The sequence below is a fragment of the Hemitrygon akajei genome, unplaced genomic scaffold (assembly GCF_048418815.1).
Source record: "Hemitrygon akajei unplaced genomic scaffold, sHemAka1.3 Scf000035, whole genome shotgun sequence".
In the NCBI taxonomy this organism is placed as follows: Eukaryota; Metazoa; Chordata; class Chondrichthyes; order Myliobatiformes; family Dasyatidae; genus Hemitrygon; species Hemitrygon akajei.
This window is the reverse complement of record NW_027331921.1, coordinates 7,899,143-7,916,035: the sequence shown is the minus strand read 5'-3', so window position 1 is coordinate 7,916,035 and position 16,893 is coordinate 7,899,143. Positions and strand designations below refer to the sequence as shown.

Here is a 16,893-nt window from a genome sequence, read left to right as displayed (position 1 = left end):
TAATGTGTACATACTCAAGGTTTTCAGTCCGCTCTAAGTCACCCGTACAAACGCCAGAATCCTTTGCCCTAGTGAATTCTGAAGCAAAGTATTCATTATGTACCTCTGCTGTCTACTCCGGTTCCATCCACACTTTTCCACTGTCACACTTGATTCGTCCTAATCCCTCACGTCTTATCCACTTGTTCTTTACATACCTATCGAGTGTGCTGCGGTGCACCTGAATGCTAACCTAAAGGGGCTTCCTATGGCCACTTCCGGCTCTCCTAATTTATTTCTGAAGCTCCTTCCTGCTAGCTTTATAATCTTCCAGAACTCTGTCATCAACTAGTCTTTTGAACTTTGCATAAGGCCTTCTTTTATTCTTGACATCATTTCCAACAGCATTTGTTGACCACGGTTTCTGTACCCTACCATCCTTTCCCCTTCTCATTGGAACATGCCTATGCATAACTACAAACATATATCCCGTAAACATGTACCATAACTCTTTCTTACAGTTCTGAGAACACCTAATCCCAATTTATGCTTCCAAATTCCTGCCTGTTAGCCCCATATTTTGGCTTAATTCAATTAAACGCTTTGCTAACTGATCTGTTCCTATCCCTGTCCAATGTTATGATAAGGGAGGGAGAGTGTGATCACTGTCTCCTTTGGAGTTATGATGAGGTGGCCATTACAGCGACTTGGATGCCTCAGGGACAGAAATGGTTACTTTAGGGGCCGGGTTTTGATGTTTCAGAAAGGACAGGGAGGGAGGCAAGCGAGGTGGGGCCGTGGCACTGTTGAACAGAGATAGTGACAAAGCTGCAGAAAAGGTGTACGCCAAGTGGGAATTCTCTACGGAGTCTCTGCGGATGAAGATTAGTAACAAGAAGGGTTGAATAACTTTAATGTGTGTTTTTATAGGCCGCCCAATAATAGCAGGGATATCAAGTAGCAGACAGGAAAACAGAGTCTGGAAAGGTGTGATAATAACAGAGTAGTCGCGATGGCAGAGTTTAATTTCTCAAATATTGATTGGTATCTCCCGAGAACAAGGGGTTTAGATGGAGTGGAGTCTTACGTGTGTTGCAGTAAGGTTTCGTGACACAACATGTAGATAAGCCTACAAGAGGAGAGGCTGTACTTGATTTGGTATTGGGAAATCAAACTGGCCCGGTTTCATATCTCTCAGTGGGAGAGCATTCTGGAGATAGAGATCATAATTCTATTTCCTTTACAGCAGCATTGGAGAGATATTAAGAGACGATTAGAAAAACACTTGATTGGAGTAAGGTCAATTATGAAGCTATCAGGCAGGAACATGGAAGCTTAATTTGGAAACATATGTTCTCAGGGAAAAGTACGGAAGAAATTTGGCAAATGTTCAGGGGATGATTCACAGTGAGCGATTTCAAGAAGCACTTGTTAGATATCAGCCAGTCTACGAATGCTTCCGAGCGGTGCACACATTTAGAACTGCACGTCCGCAGTCAGTTCCTCCATTACCACGACAGTGTCGGAGAAAAGTTAACATTACCTCATTCTTGGAATGAATCTTTGCAAACTTTTGTTAGCTCGCACAAGCAGAGCAGCGTCTGCATCTGATCCTGTGGTCTTCGGGGCCTCAGTCTTCAGCTAGTCAAGCTTAGCAATAGCATTTAATGTTTCCACAATAAAACAAAAGAAACATATCATAGGAACGTAAGATGTAGGAGCAGAATTAGACCATTTGGGTCATCGAGTCTGCTCCACCATTTCATTGTGGCTGATCCATAGAACCATAGAACTTTAGAACATTATAACAAAGAAACAGGCCTTTTGGCCCTTCTTGACTCTGCCGAACCATTTATCTGTCTAGTCCCACGGTCCTGCACCTGGCCCGTATCCCTCCATACACCTCTCATCCATGTACCTGTCCAAGTTTTCAATGTTAAAAGTGAGCCCGCATTTACCACATCATCTGTTCGCTCTTTCTACATTTTCACCACTCTCTGCGTGAAGAAGCCCCCCCCCACAATGTCCCCTTTAACCTTTTCCACCTTCACCCTTAGCACATGACCTCTGTTTTTTTTTTTCTCCCCTGGCCTCAGTGGAAAAAGCCTGCTTGCATTCACTTTCTCTATTCCCATCATAATTTTATACACCTCTGTCAAATCACCCCTCATTCTCCTACGCTCCAGGGAATAATGTCACAACCTATTCAATCTTACTCTGTAACTTAGTTTCTCAAGTCCCGGTAACATCCTTTTAAACCTTCTCTGCACTCTTTCAAATTTATTAATATCCTTCTTGTAATTAGGTGACCAAAACTGCACACAATACTGCAAATTCGATCTCACCAATACCTTATACAACCGCATCATATCATTCCAGCTCTTATACTCAATACTTTGATTTATAAAGGCCAGTCTGTATCCCCAGATCCCTCTATTCTACAGCACTCCTCAGTGCCCTACCTTTACCTTGTATGTTCCACCTTGATTTTCCCATCCAAAATGCAACACCTCACACTTGTCTGTATTACACTCCATTTGCCATTTTCCAGTCCGTTTCTCCAGCTGGTCCAAATCCCTCTGCAAGCTTTGAAAACCTACCTCACTGTCCACTACACCTCCAATCTTTGTATCATCAGCAAATTTGCTGATCCAATATACCTTATTATCATCCAGATCATTGATATAGATGACAAATAACAATGGTACACCACTAGTCACAGGGATCCACTCAGGGAAGAAATCATCCACTACCACTCTCTGGTTTCTCCCATTGAGCCAATGTCGACTCCAGTTTACTACTTTACCATCTATACCTAGCAAATGAATCTTCTTAACTAACCTCCTATGTGGGACCTTGTCAAAGGCTTTATCGAAGTCCATCTCTGCGGGCCATTCTCTTGCACTCTCATTCCCTCTCCACGGTAACTCTCCCACCCCCAGCTCTCGCTTCCTCACTTTTTCAGCTGTTCAGCTTGCGTTTTTTGGTATCGGTCTGACTCACTTGTCAAAACGGGCTTACTCTGACAACGGTTACTTCTCCTTCCTGAGCTCAGATACGCAGAGGATCCTCGACAGGATGGACGACAGCGAGACTTACATGAATATGAAAAGCACAAATGCTGGCTCAGGGGCACCTTCCCGAGGTGAGTGGGGATGAAAGACGGAGGGGGGGTGTTTCAATTTGAGTCTGACTCCGAGAGCGTGTGTTGGGTAGTGTGGATGAAAACCCCCTCTGCGTTTGACCCTGGGGGTTTGTGATGGCACTTTGGGGAGGGAGCGTCACTCAGTTTCTAAGCTCAGGACTTGCGAGACGCTACACAGGGAGATTCACTCTGTGTTTGATTGGATCGATGATGAGGGAGCCTCAGCCAATTTCTGAACCTGATGTATCGTACGGGGAGTCTAAAGCCCAGACCCTCTCTGTGTCCCAGGTCCGTAGAGATGGAAGTCAGTTTCATCGTTGTTGCCTTGACTGTGTTCATGTAATTTGTCCATTCCTGTCGAGAAACCACAGGGCAAACTTGCAGCTGACCCTAATGATTCGCTGATTGAGAATATGTTAGAGGGAAGGCGCAAGGACAGGCGACTAGGAGGGAGCAATGTGAGCGGGTGGGGGCGTCAGTGATGCTGGCGTGGTTTGGGAAGGGTAGCGTTCAGCAACCGGCATAGGAGGGCATTATGGAGGCAGCATTGTGGAGTGGGGAGTAGAGAGTGTGATGTGGGAGGACGGAATGTCATGGGGGGACAGTGTTGTGGAGTGGGGTGTAGAGAGTGTGATGTGGGAGGACGGAATGTCATGGGGTACAGTGCTGTGGAGTGGGGTGTAGAGAGTGTGATGTGGGAGGACGGAATGTCATGGGGAGCAATGTTGTGGAGTGGGGTGTAGAGAGTGTGATGTGGGAGGACGGAATGTCATGGGGGGACAGTGTTGTGGAGTGGAGTGTAGAGAGTGTGATGTGGGAGGACGGAATGTCATGGGGGGACAGTGTTGTGGAGTGGAGTGTAGAGAGTGTGATGTGGGAGGACGGAATGTCATGGGGTGCAGTGTTGTGGAGTGGGGTGTAGAGAATGTGATGTGGGTGGACGGAATGTCACGGGGAGCAGTGTTGTGGAGTGGGGTGTAGAGAGTGTGATGTGGGAGGGCGGAATGTCATGGGGGGCAGTGTTGTGGAGTGGGGTGTAGAGAGTGTGATGTGGGAGTACGGAATGTCATGGGGGCAGTGTTGTGGAGTGGGGTGTAGAGAGTGTGATGTGGGAGGACGGAATGTCATGGGGGGCAGTGTTGTGGAGTGGGGTGTAGAGAGTGTGATGTGGGAGGACGGAATGTCATGGGGGGCAGTGTTGTGGAGTGGGGTGTAGAGAGTGTGATGTGGGAGGACGGAATGTCATGGGGGGCAGTGTTGTGGAGTGGGGTGTAGAGAGTGTGGTGTGGGAGGACGGAATGTCACGGGGGGCTGTGTTGTGGAGTGGGGTGTAGAGAGTGTGATGTGGGAGGACGGAATGCCATGGGGGACAGTGTTGTGGAGTGGGGTGTAGAGAGTGTGATGTGTGAGGACGGAATGTCATGGGGTGCAGCATTGTGGAGTGGGGTGCAGAGAGTGTGATGTGGGAGGACGGAATGTCATGGGAGCAGTGTTGTGGAGTGGGGTGTAGAGAGTGTGATGTGGGTGGACGGAATGTCATGGGGACAGTGTTGTTGAGTGGGCTGTAGAGAGTGTGATGTGGGAGGACGGAATGCCATGGGGGACAGTGTTGTGGAGTGGGGTGTAGAGAGTTTGGTGTGGGAGGACGGAATGTCATGGGGAAAGTGTTGTGGAGTGGGGTGTAGAGAGTGTGATGTCGGAGGACAGAATGTCATGGGGGGCAGTGTTGTGAATGTCTCGTGGTCGGGGCGGTGGGGTGGAAGGGTGACTGAGTGGGGAGCGCTGAGACGGCGAAAGGAGGGAGCGCTGTGGGATGGCAGGTGAATAAGCAGCACCGTGGGAAGGGTGGTGTTTAGAGAGGGCAATGAGAGATATGGTGATCAGGGAGCCCCCGAAAATATATTTTTAATCCCCTCTAGTTTTTTCATCCCCCCCCCTCACTCTGCACAAACCATATCTCTTCCCCTTCTCTCTCACTTTCCCTCTCACACTCATTCATCTGTTTCCCTTCACTTCTCCCCTCTTTCCCTCTTTTCCCATCTCATACACTCTCCCCTCTCTTGTCCTCACTCTGCCCCTTGTCCCTCATCACCCCCTCTTTTTTACGCTCTAACTATTCTCCCCATGCTGCTCTCTCTCATTCGCTCCCCTCTAACGCCCCCTCCCCTCTCTATCCCTCCTTGAACCTCTCTCTCTTCCGTACCCCCTTTCTCCCTGTCCTGTCTTTCACTCTATCTTTCCCACTATTCCCTATCTCCCACTCTGTCCCTTTCCCTCCCTCTTTCTCTCCTCTTTTGTCTCCCTCTCGCGTGATTATTCTGTCTGCTCTCTAACTATCTCCCAGCATCTCTCTACCCCTTTATACCCATTAACTCTTCCCTCTCTCATTGCTTACTATCTTAATCCTCTCCCCTCTGTCACCCTCCCCCGGACTTCAACTCTGGATCTCCTTCTACACTCTTTCCCTCACTCTCTCGCTCCTTTTGACTCTTCCATCCTCTCTCCCACACATTTCACTACCCTTCACTTTATACTCTCTCACCAGTCTCCTCGCCTCTTAATCCTACTCTCCGCACTGACTACCTCACTCCCCTCACCTCACTTTACCCTCTCTCTCCTATTTCCCCAATTCTGCCCCATTATCCCACCCATCGCCACTCTTCAGTCACCCCCGCTCAACAACTCAATTAATCCATTTCACTCGCTCTGTCGTTGTACTCCCTGTCTCGCTTCCCTCTCTTGCCTCTCCCTTCATCCCTTTCACTGTCCCTAACCATCTCTCTCCCCCCTCCACGTCTCTGTGCTCTCTTCGCTTCCCTCTACACCTCACTGTCCCCGATTCTCTATCGCGCAATCTCATACTTGTCTATCTCTCTCTCGCAGATCATCTGACCTCCACCTACACCGATCTGAACTTTCGGAAAGTCGAACGCCTCACCAATACACAAGCAGGTCAGTGATGGAACAACGACGTCATTCTGGAGGGCTCACATGTCATACTCCCAAATGCCCAAGTGTGTAATGTATTCTTCTCCACCAATTCCCTGGCAGCTCGTTCCACAGACTGACCACCATCTGGGTAACAAACGGTTATCAATCGGCTCACCAGTTGAATCCATTTCCCCTCTCTCCTTATACCTGTGCGCTCTGGCCCTCGATTTTCCAAATCTAGGGGAATTAATTGCACCCATTCACTCTGTCTGTGTTCCTCGTGGCTTCATATACCCCTGAAAGGTCATCCCTGCTCTACAAGGAATAAATTCGCAATCAACCCAACCTCTTTCCCTAACTCAGTCCCTGGAGCCCCGGCAATGTCGTCGTAAATCTCCCCGAGCACTCATTTCCAGTTCTATGGCATCTTTCCGAGAGCATGATGAACAAAACTGAATACCGTTCTCCAAGTGCGGCCTCATCGACGTCCTGTACAATTGCAACATGACCGCCTTACTCCTTTACACAATGGACAATAGACAATAAATACAGGAGTAGGCAATTCAGCCCTTCGAGCCAGCATCGCCATTCATTGTGATCATGGCTGATTATCCACAATCAGTACCCCGTTCCTGCCTTCTCCCCATAACCCTGGACTCCGCTATCTTTAAAAGCTCTATCTAACTCTTCTTTGAAAGCATCCAGAGAAATGGCCTCCGCTGCCTTCTGACGCAGAGCATTCCATAGATCCACAACTCTATGGGTGAAGATGCTTTTCCTCAACTCAGTTCGAAATGACCTACCCCTTAGTCTTAAACTGTGACCTCTGGTTCTGGACTCCACCAACATCGGGAACATGTTTACTGCCTCTAGCATGTCCAATCCCTTAATAATCTTATATGTCTCAATCAGATCCACTCTCATCCTTCTAAATTCCGGTGTATACAAGCCCAGTTGCTCCAATCTTTCAACATATGACATTCCCGCCATCCCCGGAATCAACCTCGTGAACCTACGCTGCACTCACTCAATAGCAGGAATGTCCTTCCTCCAATTTGGAGACCAAAACTGAACACAATACTCCAGGTGTGGTCTCACCAGGACCCTGTACAACTGCAGAAGGACCTCTTTGCTCCTATACTCAACTCCCCTTGTTATGAAGGCAAACATGCCATTAGCTTTCTGCACTGTCTGCTGTACCTGCATGCTTGTGCTCAGTGACTGATGTACAAGAACACCTAAATATCGTTGTATTTCCCCTTTTCCCAATTTGACACCATTCAGATAGTAATCTGCCTTCCTGTTCTTGCCACAAAGTGGATAAACTCACATTTATCCACATTAAACTGCATCTGCCATGTATGTGCCCACTCACCCAACCTGTCTAAGTCACCCTGCATTCTCTTAACATCCTCCTCATATTTCACACTGCCACCCTGCTTTGTGTCATCTGCAAATTTTTAATGCTACTTTTAATCATTTCATCTAAATTATTAATGTATATTGCAAGTAGGTGCGATCCCAGCACCGAACCTTGCAGTACCCCACTAGTCACTGCCTGCCATTCTGAAAAGGATCCGTTAATCCCTACTCTTTGTTTCCTGTCTGCCAACCAATTTTATATCCACGTTAGCACCCTACTGCCAATACGATGTGCTTTAATTTTGCCCACTATTCTCCTATGTGGGACCTCATAAAAAGCTTTCTGAAAGCCCAGATGCACTACATTCATTGTCTCTCCTTTGTCCATTTTCATAGTTACATCCTCAACAAATTCCAGAAATTAGTCAAGCATGATTCCCCCTTCGTAAATCCATGATGAGTCGACCGATTCTGTTACTACTATCCAAATGTGCCTCTATTTCATCTTTTATAATTAACTCCAGCACTTCCCCACCACTGATGTCAGGCTAATTTCTTGTTTTCTCTCTCCCTCCTTTCTTAAAAAGTGGGATAACATTAGCTATCCTCCAATCCTCAGGATATGATCCTGAATCAATAGAACATTGGAAAATGGTTACGAATGTGTCCACGATTTCTAGACCCACCTCTTTAAGTACCCTGGCATGCAGACCATCAGGCCCCCGGGATTTATCTGCCTTCAGTCCCATCATTCTACCCAACACCATTTTCTGCCTAATGTGGATTTCCGTCAGTTACTCCGTTGCCCTAGGTCCACTGGCCACTATTACATCTGGGATATTGTCTGTGTCTTCCCTAGTGAAGACAGATCCAAAGTATCTGTTCAGCTCGTCTGTCATTTCCTTGTCCACCATAATAAATTCACCCGTTTCTGCCTTCAAGGGCCCAACATTGGTCTTAAATATTTTTTCCTCTTCACATACCTAAAGAAGCTTTTACTATTCTCCTTGGTATTCTTGGCTAGCTTACCTTCGTTCCTCATCTTTTCTCCCCGTATTGTCTTTTTAGTTATCTTCTGTTGCTCCTTAAAATGTTTCCCAATCCTGTGGCTTTCCGCTCATCGTTGCTATGTTATACTTCTCTTTTATTTTTGTACTGTCCTTGACTTCCCTTGTTAGCCACGGACGCCCTCTACTCCCCTTAGAGACCTTCTTCCAGTTCTATTGTTACCCCTGCTAGGCTATCTTTCTAGTCAACTTTGTCTAGGTCCTCTCTCATGGCTCCATAGTTCCGTTTGTTCAACTGTAATACTGACACATCCCATTTTCCCTACTCCCTCTCAAATTGTAGATCAATACTTATCATATTATGGTCACTACTTCCTAATGACTCCTTTACCTCGAGTTCCCTTATCAAATCCGGTTCATTACACTACACTAGATCCACAATTGCCTTCTCCCTGGTAGGCTCCAGTACAATCTGCTCTAAGGATCCATCTCGGACGCACTCCATACACACCCTTTCTTGGGGTCCAGTGCCAGCCTGATTTTCCCAGTCTTCCTGCATGTTAAAATCCCCCATTACAACGGTGGTTTTACCTTTGCGACATGCTAATTTTAACTCTTAATTCAACTTGCACACTATATCCTGGCTACTATTGGGGGGCCTATAGATAACTCACATTAGGGTCTTATTGCCCTTACAATTTCTCAGTTCTATCCATACTGACTCTACATCTCCTGATTCTATGTCACCCCTCGCAATGGACTGAATTTCCTTCCTCACCAGTAGGGCCTCCCCCAGCCCCTCTGCCCACCTGCGGGCCCTTTCGATTGGACGTAAACGCTTGAATATTCATTTCCCAGCCCTGGCCCTCTTGCAGCCATGTCTATGTTATTCCTATAACATCCTAGAATTGCCAACTGAGCGCCAAGCTCATCCACCTTATTTCTTATACTTCGTGCATTAATATATAATACTTTTCATTCATCACTCCCCTCGCTTCTCACACGGATCCCTATTGCACTTGGCCATACTCTGCGATCCCTTTCTGAGCTTTCTTCCCCTTTAATTCTGTTGTCTTTCTTATGTTTTCTGTTTCACTCTTTCCCTTTAACTGTATCCTTATATTTCGAGTTCGTACCCTCCCCTCCCCCCACTTACCCGTGTTTATAAACGCCCCCGTGTTGCAGTGGCAAACCTGCCTGCCAGAATGCTGGTCCCCCGCCTGTTAAGGTGCAAGCCGTCCCTTTCCTTCTTCTCCGGCCACACTGCCTCTGTCTCCCCATTCTCTCCCATTTTCCCGTCCATCGGCTTTATCTCTGACCCTATTTCCCCTCTCCATCCATCCATCTGCTGCTCAGTCTCCACGTCTTTCTCTACTCACTTCCATATCTTCCTCAAATTTTCTCCCTGTCTCTCACTCCGCCTCACCATTCTCTACCCGTCTCTTGCCCTTCTATTTGTCTCTCTCTCACATTCCCATCCATTCTGTTCCAGATGGTCTGGACCCCACCTACTCTCAGCTGAACTTTCGCCAAAATGAAACTCCCATCGCTAAGGAAGAAAATCCTCCTATGGCGCCGAGACCAGGAAGAATGCCAATGACTGCTCAGGCAGGTCAGAGTTCACGTTTTGAAGGGGCCACGTGCTATACGTGCTATATTGTGATAATTCATCTGCATCGACCATTTCTCCGGCAGTACGTTCCATAGACGGAGCACCGTCTGCTTAAAAAATATGTCACTCTGGTCCGCAGTTAAATCTCTTTCTGCTGTCACCTCAGAACGGTGCGCTCTGTTCCTCAATTCTCCAAGTCTATAGAAAATGACTCTGCGCATTCACCTTGTCTTTCCCCACTTGGTTTTGTAAACCTCTGTAAGGTCACCCATGAATTCCAAGGTATAAAATCCTAACCTGCCTGAATTATCTCCATAAATCAGTCCCTCGAGTCTCGGGAATATCCCCGTAAAGCTCCCTCTGCAAACTTTGCTGCTCAGTGGCATTTCACCTAGAGCAGTTGGACAAAACCTGAACACTATACTCCAAGGTGCGCCAACCCTACGTCGTGCACAACTGCAAAGTGACCTCTAGACTCCTTCACCGCCCTATCTAATATTGACCTCAATTTCTGGGAACCGTTTTACCGTATCCCTGGGTCCGTCTATTCTATAACTCTCCCCGGGTTCATCCTCTTCACTGTGAATGTCCATCCTGGCTTGTCTTCCTGAAATACCACGCGGTTTGCTTATACAGAAAGTCAGAAGGTATGGGATCCAGTGAAGTTTGGTCAGGTGGATTCAGAATTAGCTTGCCTGCAGAAGGCAAAGCGTCGTGGTGGATTGGAGGATTGGAGGATTGGAGGATTGTGACTCGTGGTGTCCCACAAGGATCTGTTTTGGGACCTCTACCTTTTGGGATTTTTATTAATGACCTGGATGTGGGGTTAGAAGAGTGGGTTGGCAAGTTTGCAGACGACACAAAGGTTGGTGGTGTTGTAGATAGTGTTGAGGATTGTTGAAGACTGCAGAGAGACATTGGCAGGATACAGAAATGGGCTGAGAAGTGGCAGATGGAGTTCAACCCGGCGAAGTGTGAGGTGTTACACTTTGGAAGGACAAACTCCAAGGCAGAGTACTAAGTGTATGGCAGGATACTTGATAGTGTGGAGGAGAGAGGGAACTTGGACTACATGTCCACAGAGTCCTGAAAGTTGCCTCACAGGTAGATAGGGTAGTTAAGAAAGAATACTGAGTGTTTTCTTTCATAAGTCGAGGGATAGAATTTAAGAGTCACGGGTAATGATACAGATCTATGAAACTGTTAGGCCACACTTGGAGTACTGTGTCCAGTTCTGGTCGCCTCACTATAGGAAGGATGTGGATTCATTGGAAATGGTACAGAGGAGATTTACCAGGATGCTGCCTGGTTTATAGAGTATGCATTATGATCAGAGATTAAGGGAGGTATGTTTTTTTCTCTCTCTCTCTCTGGAGAGAAGGAGGATGAGAAGACATGATAGAGGTATACAAGATATTAAGAGGAATAGATAGAGTGGACAGCCAGCGCCTCTTCCCCAGGGCAATACTGCTCAATACAAGAGAACATGGCTTTAAGGTAAGAGGTGGAAAGTTGAAGGGAGATATTACAGGAAGTTCTTTAACTCAGAGAGTGGTTGGTGCGTAGAGAGCACTGCCTGAGGCACTGGTGGAGGCAGATACACTAGTGGAATTTAAGAGATTACTATACAGCTCTCTGGAGGAATTTCAGGTGGAGAGTTATATGAGAAGCACTTAAGGGTTTAAGGGTGGGCCGAAGTGCCTGTACTGTGTGTACTATTCTATGATATGTGTTATAACATTGTCATGCATTTCTTGTTCGTCATTTCCACCCATAAAGCCTCACTTAGACGAATTCTCTTGCCTGTCCTGATTGTCCACTGCGGTAACATTTTCTAAGCCGAGTAATGTCACCCCTCCTCCTTTAATTCCTTCTGCCTTCTCACATGGAAATATGGTGCTCTCCTGCTTGCTCTTCCTGCACACAATTCTCAGTAATGGCTACAATCTCATAATTCACTGTATTGATTCAATCCCTGAGCTCAACCGCATTTCCTTAAAGCTTCCTGCATTGAGATATACCCCAATCCCGTCTGGGATATTGCCTGTGTCTTCCACAGTGAAGACAGATCCAACTGTTCATCTCTTCTGCCATTCCCTTGTTCCCCATAATAAATTCAACCGGTTCTGTCTTCAAGGGCCCAACTTTGGTCTTAACTAATATATTTCCTCTTCACATACCGAAATAAGCTTTTACTATCCTCTTTTATATTCCTTACTAGCTTACCTTCGTACCTCAACTTTTTTTCCCTTATTGCCTTTTTAGATATCTTCTGTTGCTCTGTGATTGTTTCCCAGTGCTTTGGCTTCCCGCTCATCTTTGCTATGTTATACTTCTTCTCCTTTATTTTTATACTGTTCTTGACTTCCCTTGTTAGCCTCGGTCGTACTCTACTCCACTTAGAAACTTTCTTTCACCTTGGAATGATCTGATCCTGCACCTGCTGTATTATTCCCAGAAATTCCTACCATTGTTGTTCCACTGTCATCCCTGCTTGTGTATCCTTCCAGTCAGCTTTGGCAAGTTCCTCCCTCATGGCTCCATAGTTTCCTTTGTTCAACTGTAACACTGACACTTCCGATTTAGAGTAGCCCACTAATTGGAAACATTAAATGCCTTATTGAGTTTCCTATTCATCAAGTCTACTACCCTGTTCTCATGAATCATCCTGGATCCTCACTAAAAATATAGAAACTGCAGGACCTGTGACCGCAAGAAACTGCAGAGCGTCGTGTAAAGAGCTGAGCCCAGCTCTGAAACCAGCCTCCCCTCCATGAACTCCGTCCATAGATCCTGGCGCATCGATGAAACAACCAGCAGCATCACAGAACCACCTCCTGTCACGCCGGCCATTATGTCTTCTGCACCTGCCCATCGGAGGGAAGGTGCGAAGGCATGTCTCACTAGGCTCAAGGAACACTTCTACCCCACAGTTATCGGACTATTAAACTGTCCTCTACCATGATAAATATACTCTTGACCTCGCAATCTGCTTACCCTTTGCTCTGGCCCCTTATTCTCTGTCAAAACTGCACTCTCTGTGTAACTGTGACCATTTATTCTGCATTCTGTGATTGATTTACGTTGCTTCAGTACCATGAAGTGATCGGTATCTCTGGATGTCTTACTGAAATCCATACAAACAACATCCACTGTTTATCCGCGTCAACTTTCCTAGTAATTTCTTCAAAAATTCAATAAGATTTGATAAACATGACCTTCCATGCAAAAATCCATGTTGACTGTTCCTCTTCAGGCCCTGTCTATACAGATAATTATATATACCATCTCCAAGAATACTTTCCATTAATTTAACCACCACTGACGTCAAACTGACAGACCTATAATTGCCAGGTTTATTCTGAGAATCCAGTTGAAACAATGGAACCGCATGAGCAATACGCCAATCCCCGGCACCATTCGCGCTTCTACTTACATTTGAAATATTTTTGTCAGAGCCCCTGCTATTTCTGCACTAACCTCCGTCAAGGTCCTATTGAATATTCTGTCAGTACTCTGAGATTTATCCACATTTATATTCCTTAACAGCACCAGTCCGTACTCCTCTTTAATAGCCATAGTTTCCATAGCTTCCCTACTTGTTTCCCTTACCTTACACAATTCAGTATCCTTCTCCTTAGTGAATACCGAATAACATAATTGTTCAAAATCTCCCCCATCTCTCTTGGCTCCACATATAGCTGTTCACTCTGATTCTCTAAGTGGCCAATTTTATCCCTTACTATCCTTTTGCTATTAATATTACTGGAGAAACCCTTTGGAATTATTTTCACCATATTTGCCAAACCAAACTTGTTTCTTATTTTAGCCTTTCTAATTTCTCTCTTGAGATTCTTCTTATATTATTTATATTCCTCGAGCACCTCATTTACTCCATGATGCCTATATTTATTGTAGATCTCACTTTTTCCCGAACCATGTTTCCAATATCCCTTGAAAACTATGGCTGTCTCAAACCTTTAACCTTTCCTTTTAACCTAACAGGAACATAAAGATTCTGTACCTTCAAAATTTCGCCTCAAAATCCAGTAGGATATGTATCAGTTAAAGCTATGGGTTGGACAAATGGCAGGTGGAGTTTCACACAGAGAAATGTGACATGTTGCGATTTGATCGGACAAGTGTTAAGATATAGAACACTCTTAAAACCAGGAAGCTAAACAGTGTTGATTTTCAGAGGAAGATTGGGTTCCAATGTCACTATCCGTGGTTAAGGACTTAGAACGTAGAACATAGAATTGTACAGCTCATTAAAAGCCATTCGGCCCAAACTGTTGTGCCGACCCCTCAAACCCTGCCTTCCATATAACCACTCCCCACCTTAAATTTTTCCATGTACCTGTCTAGTAGTCTCCTAAACTACACGAGTGTATCTGCCTCCACCACTGACTCAGGCAGTGCATTCCACGCACCAGCCACTCTCTGACTGAAAAACCTTCCTCTAATATCCCCCTTGAACATCCCATCCGTTTTCTTTAAGCAACATTAAGGGATCTGTGGACACGTACCCCCAGATCCCTCTGCACCTCCACACTACCAAGTATCGTGCCATTTACGTTGTACTCTGCTTTGGAGTTTGTCCTCCCAAAGTGTACCACCTCACACTTCTCAGAGTTGAACTCCATCTCCCACTTCTCAGTCCACTTCTGCATCCTATCAATGTCTCTCTGCAATCTTCGACAATCCTCTACACTATCTACAACACAACCAATCTTTGTGTTGTCTGCAAACTGGCCAACCCACCATTCCACCCGCACATCACGGTCATTAATAAAAATCACAAGATGTAGAGGTCCCAGAACAGATCCTTGTGGCACACCACTAGACAGAACCCTCCAATCTGAATGCATTCCCTCGACCACGACCCTCTGCCTTCTGCAGGCAAGACAGTTCTGAATCCACCTGGCCAAACCTCCCTGGATCCCATGCCTTCTGACTTTCTGAATAAGCCTACCGTGTGGAACCTTGTCAAATGCTTTACTAAACTCCATGTAGATCACATCCACTGCACGACCCTCATCTATATGTCTGGTCACCTCCTCAAACAACTCTATCAGGCGTGGTAGGCACGATCTGCCCTTCACAAAGCCATGCTGATTGTCCCTGATCAGACAATGATCCTCTAAATGCCCATAGATCATATCTCTGAGAATCTTTTCCAAAAGCTTTCCCGCCACAGACGTAAGGTTCGCTGGTCTATAATTACCTGGACTATCCCTACTAACCTTTCTAAACAAAGGAACAACATTCGCCACCCTCCAATCCTCCGGTACCATTCCCGTGGACAACGAGGACATAAAGATGCTAGCCAGAGGTTCAGAAATCTCTTCCGTTGCCTCGTGTAGCAGCCTGTGGCATATTCCGTCAGGCCCCAGGGACTTATCCGTCCTAATGTATTTTAATAACTGCAACACCTCCTCTCCCTTAATATCAACATGCTCCAGAACATCAACCTCACTCATATTGTCCTCACCGTCATCAAGTTCTCTCTCAGTGGTGAATACCGAAGAGAAGTATTCATTGAGGACCTCGCTCACTTCCACAGCCTCCAGGCACGTCTTCCCACTTTTATCTCTAATCGGTCCTACATTCACTCCTGTCATCCTTTTGTTTTCAACATTGAAGAATTGAAGTGTTTGGTGTTTTCCTTTGCCCTGCTCCCCAAGGCCTTCTCATGCCCCCTTCTTGCTCTTCTCAGCCCTTTCTTAAGCTCCTTTCTTGCTACCCTATATTCCTCAATAGACCCATGTGATCCTTCCTTCCTAAACCGCATGTATGCTGCCTTCTTCCACCTGACTAGATTTTCCACCTCACTTGTCAACCATTGTTTATCTTCCCCAGCGGGACAAATTTATCCTTAACATCCTTCAAGAGATCCTTAAACATCGACCACATGTCCATAGTACATTTCCCTGCAAAAACATCATCCCAATTCACACCCACAATTTCTATCTTTATAGCCTCATAATTTCCCCTTCCCCATTTAAATATTTTCATGTCCACTCTGATTCTATCCTTTTCCAAGATAATGCTAAAGGTCAGGGAGCGGTGATCACTGTCCCCCAGATGATCACCCACTGACAGATCTGTGTTAAGCAGGTATATTACACGCATGTTTTTATCATTGAGGACACTGGTTTCAAAAGTCAGAAGTTATGTTGCAACTTCATCAAAATGACGGTTAAGGCTGCATTCGGCGTATTATACATAATTTTGTTCACCACATTGTTGGGAGGATTAGAAGGCCTTGGATAACCTCCGAAGATGTTGAACGAGAGATCCGACAGAGGTCTCTAAGATCACAAAAGAAATAGACTGAGTAGACAGACAGTTACTTTTTCCAAAGTTGAAATATATCATACCAGAGGGAGTGCATTCGGGACAACATTGTAGGCCTGTTTCTGTACTCTGCTGGATGGTCTCTGTTCCTCAGGGTCCCTCTGTTTTGCAACACTCTCAACGGTCCCTGTACCTGTGACTCCACTTTCTAGGAACCGTGTACCTCTACCCCTGCGTCCTTCCGTTCTTTAACATATCGCAAGTTTCCTCACTTTGACCGTGCAAGTCCTACCCTGTTGTTTGCCCTCCTGAAATACGATAGTTCAAACTAAATTGCAAGTGCTCCTGTTCAGCCGACTTCCCCGGCGAATCGAGATCCCACTGTAAGAGGTAACTGTCTTCACTGTTTAAAACGCCATCAACGTTAATGTCGTCTGCAAGCTCACCTAACGTGTATTGTATAATCTGCTATAAATGGTCAATATAGTTGACAAAGATCACTGGTCCCACCACCGACCACCCTTGTGCAACGCTAGTGACGGGATTCCAGTCTGAGA

At 46.0% G+C, this 16,893-nt stretch overlaps 1 protein-coding gene across 1 annotated transcript in view; it reads left to right on the top strand.

The window, feature by feature from the left end:
- LOC140720051 (uncharacterized) overlaps positions 1–16,893 on the top strand; it is a 35,486-nt gene that overhangs the window by 3,630 nt on the left and 14,963 nt on the right. The window contains exons 2-4 of the mRNA XM_073034951.1: positions 2,945–3,124; positions 6,008–6,076; positions 9,917–10,036. Of these exons, the coding sequence (XP_072891052.1) occupies positions 2,945–3,124; positions 6,008–6,076; positions 9,917–10,036 (369 nt within the window). The remainder of the gene's footprint in view (positions 1–2,944; positions 3,125–6,007; positions 6,077–9,916; positions 10,037–16,893) is intronic.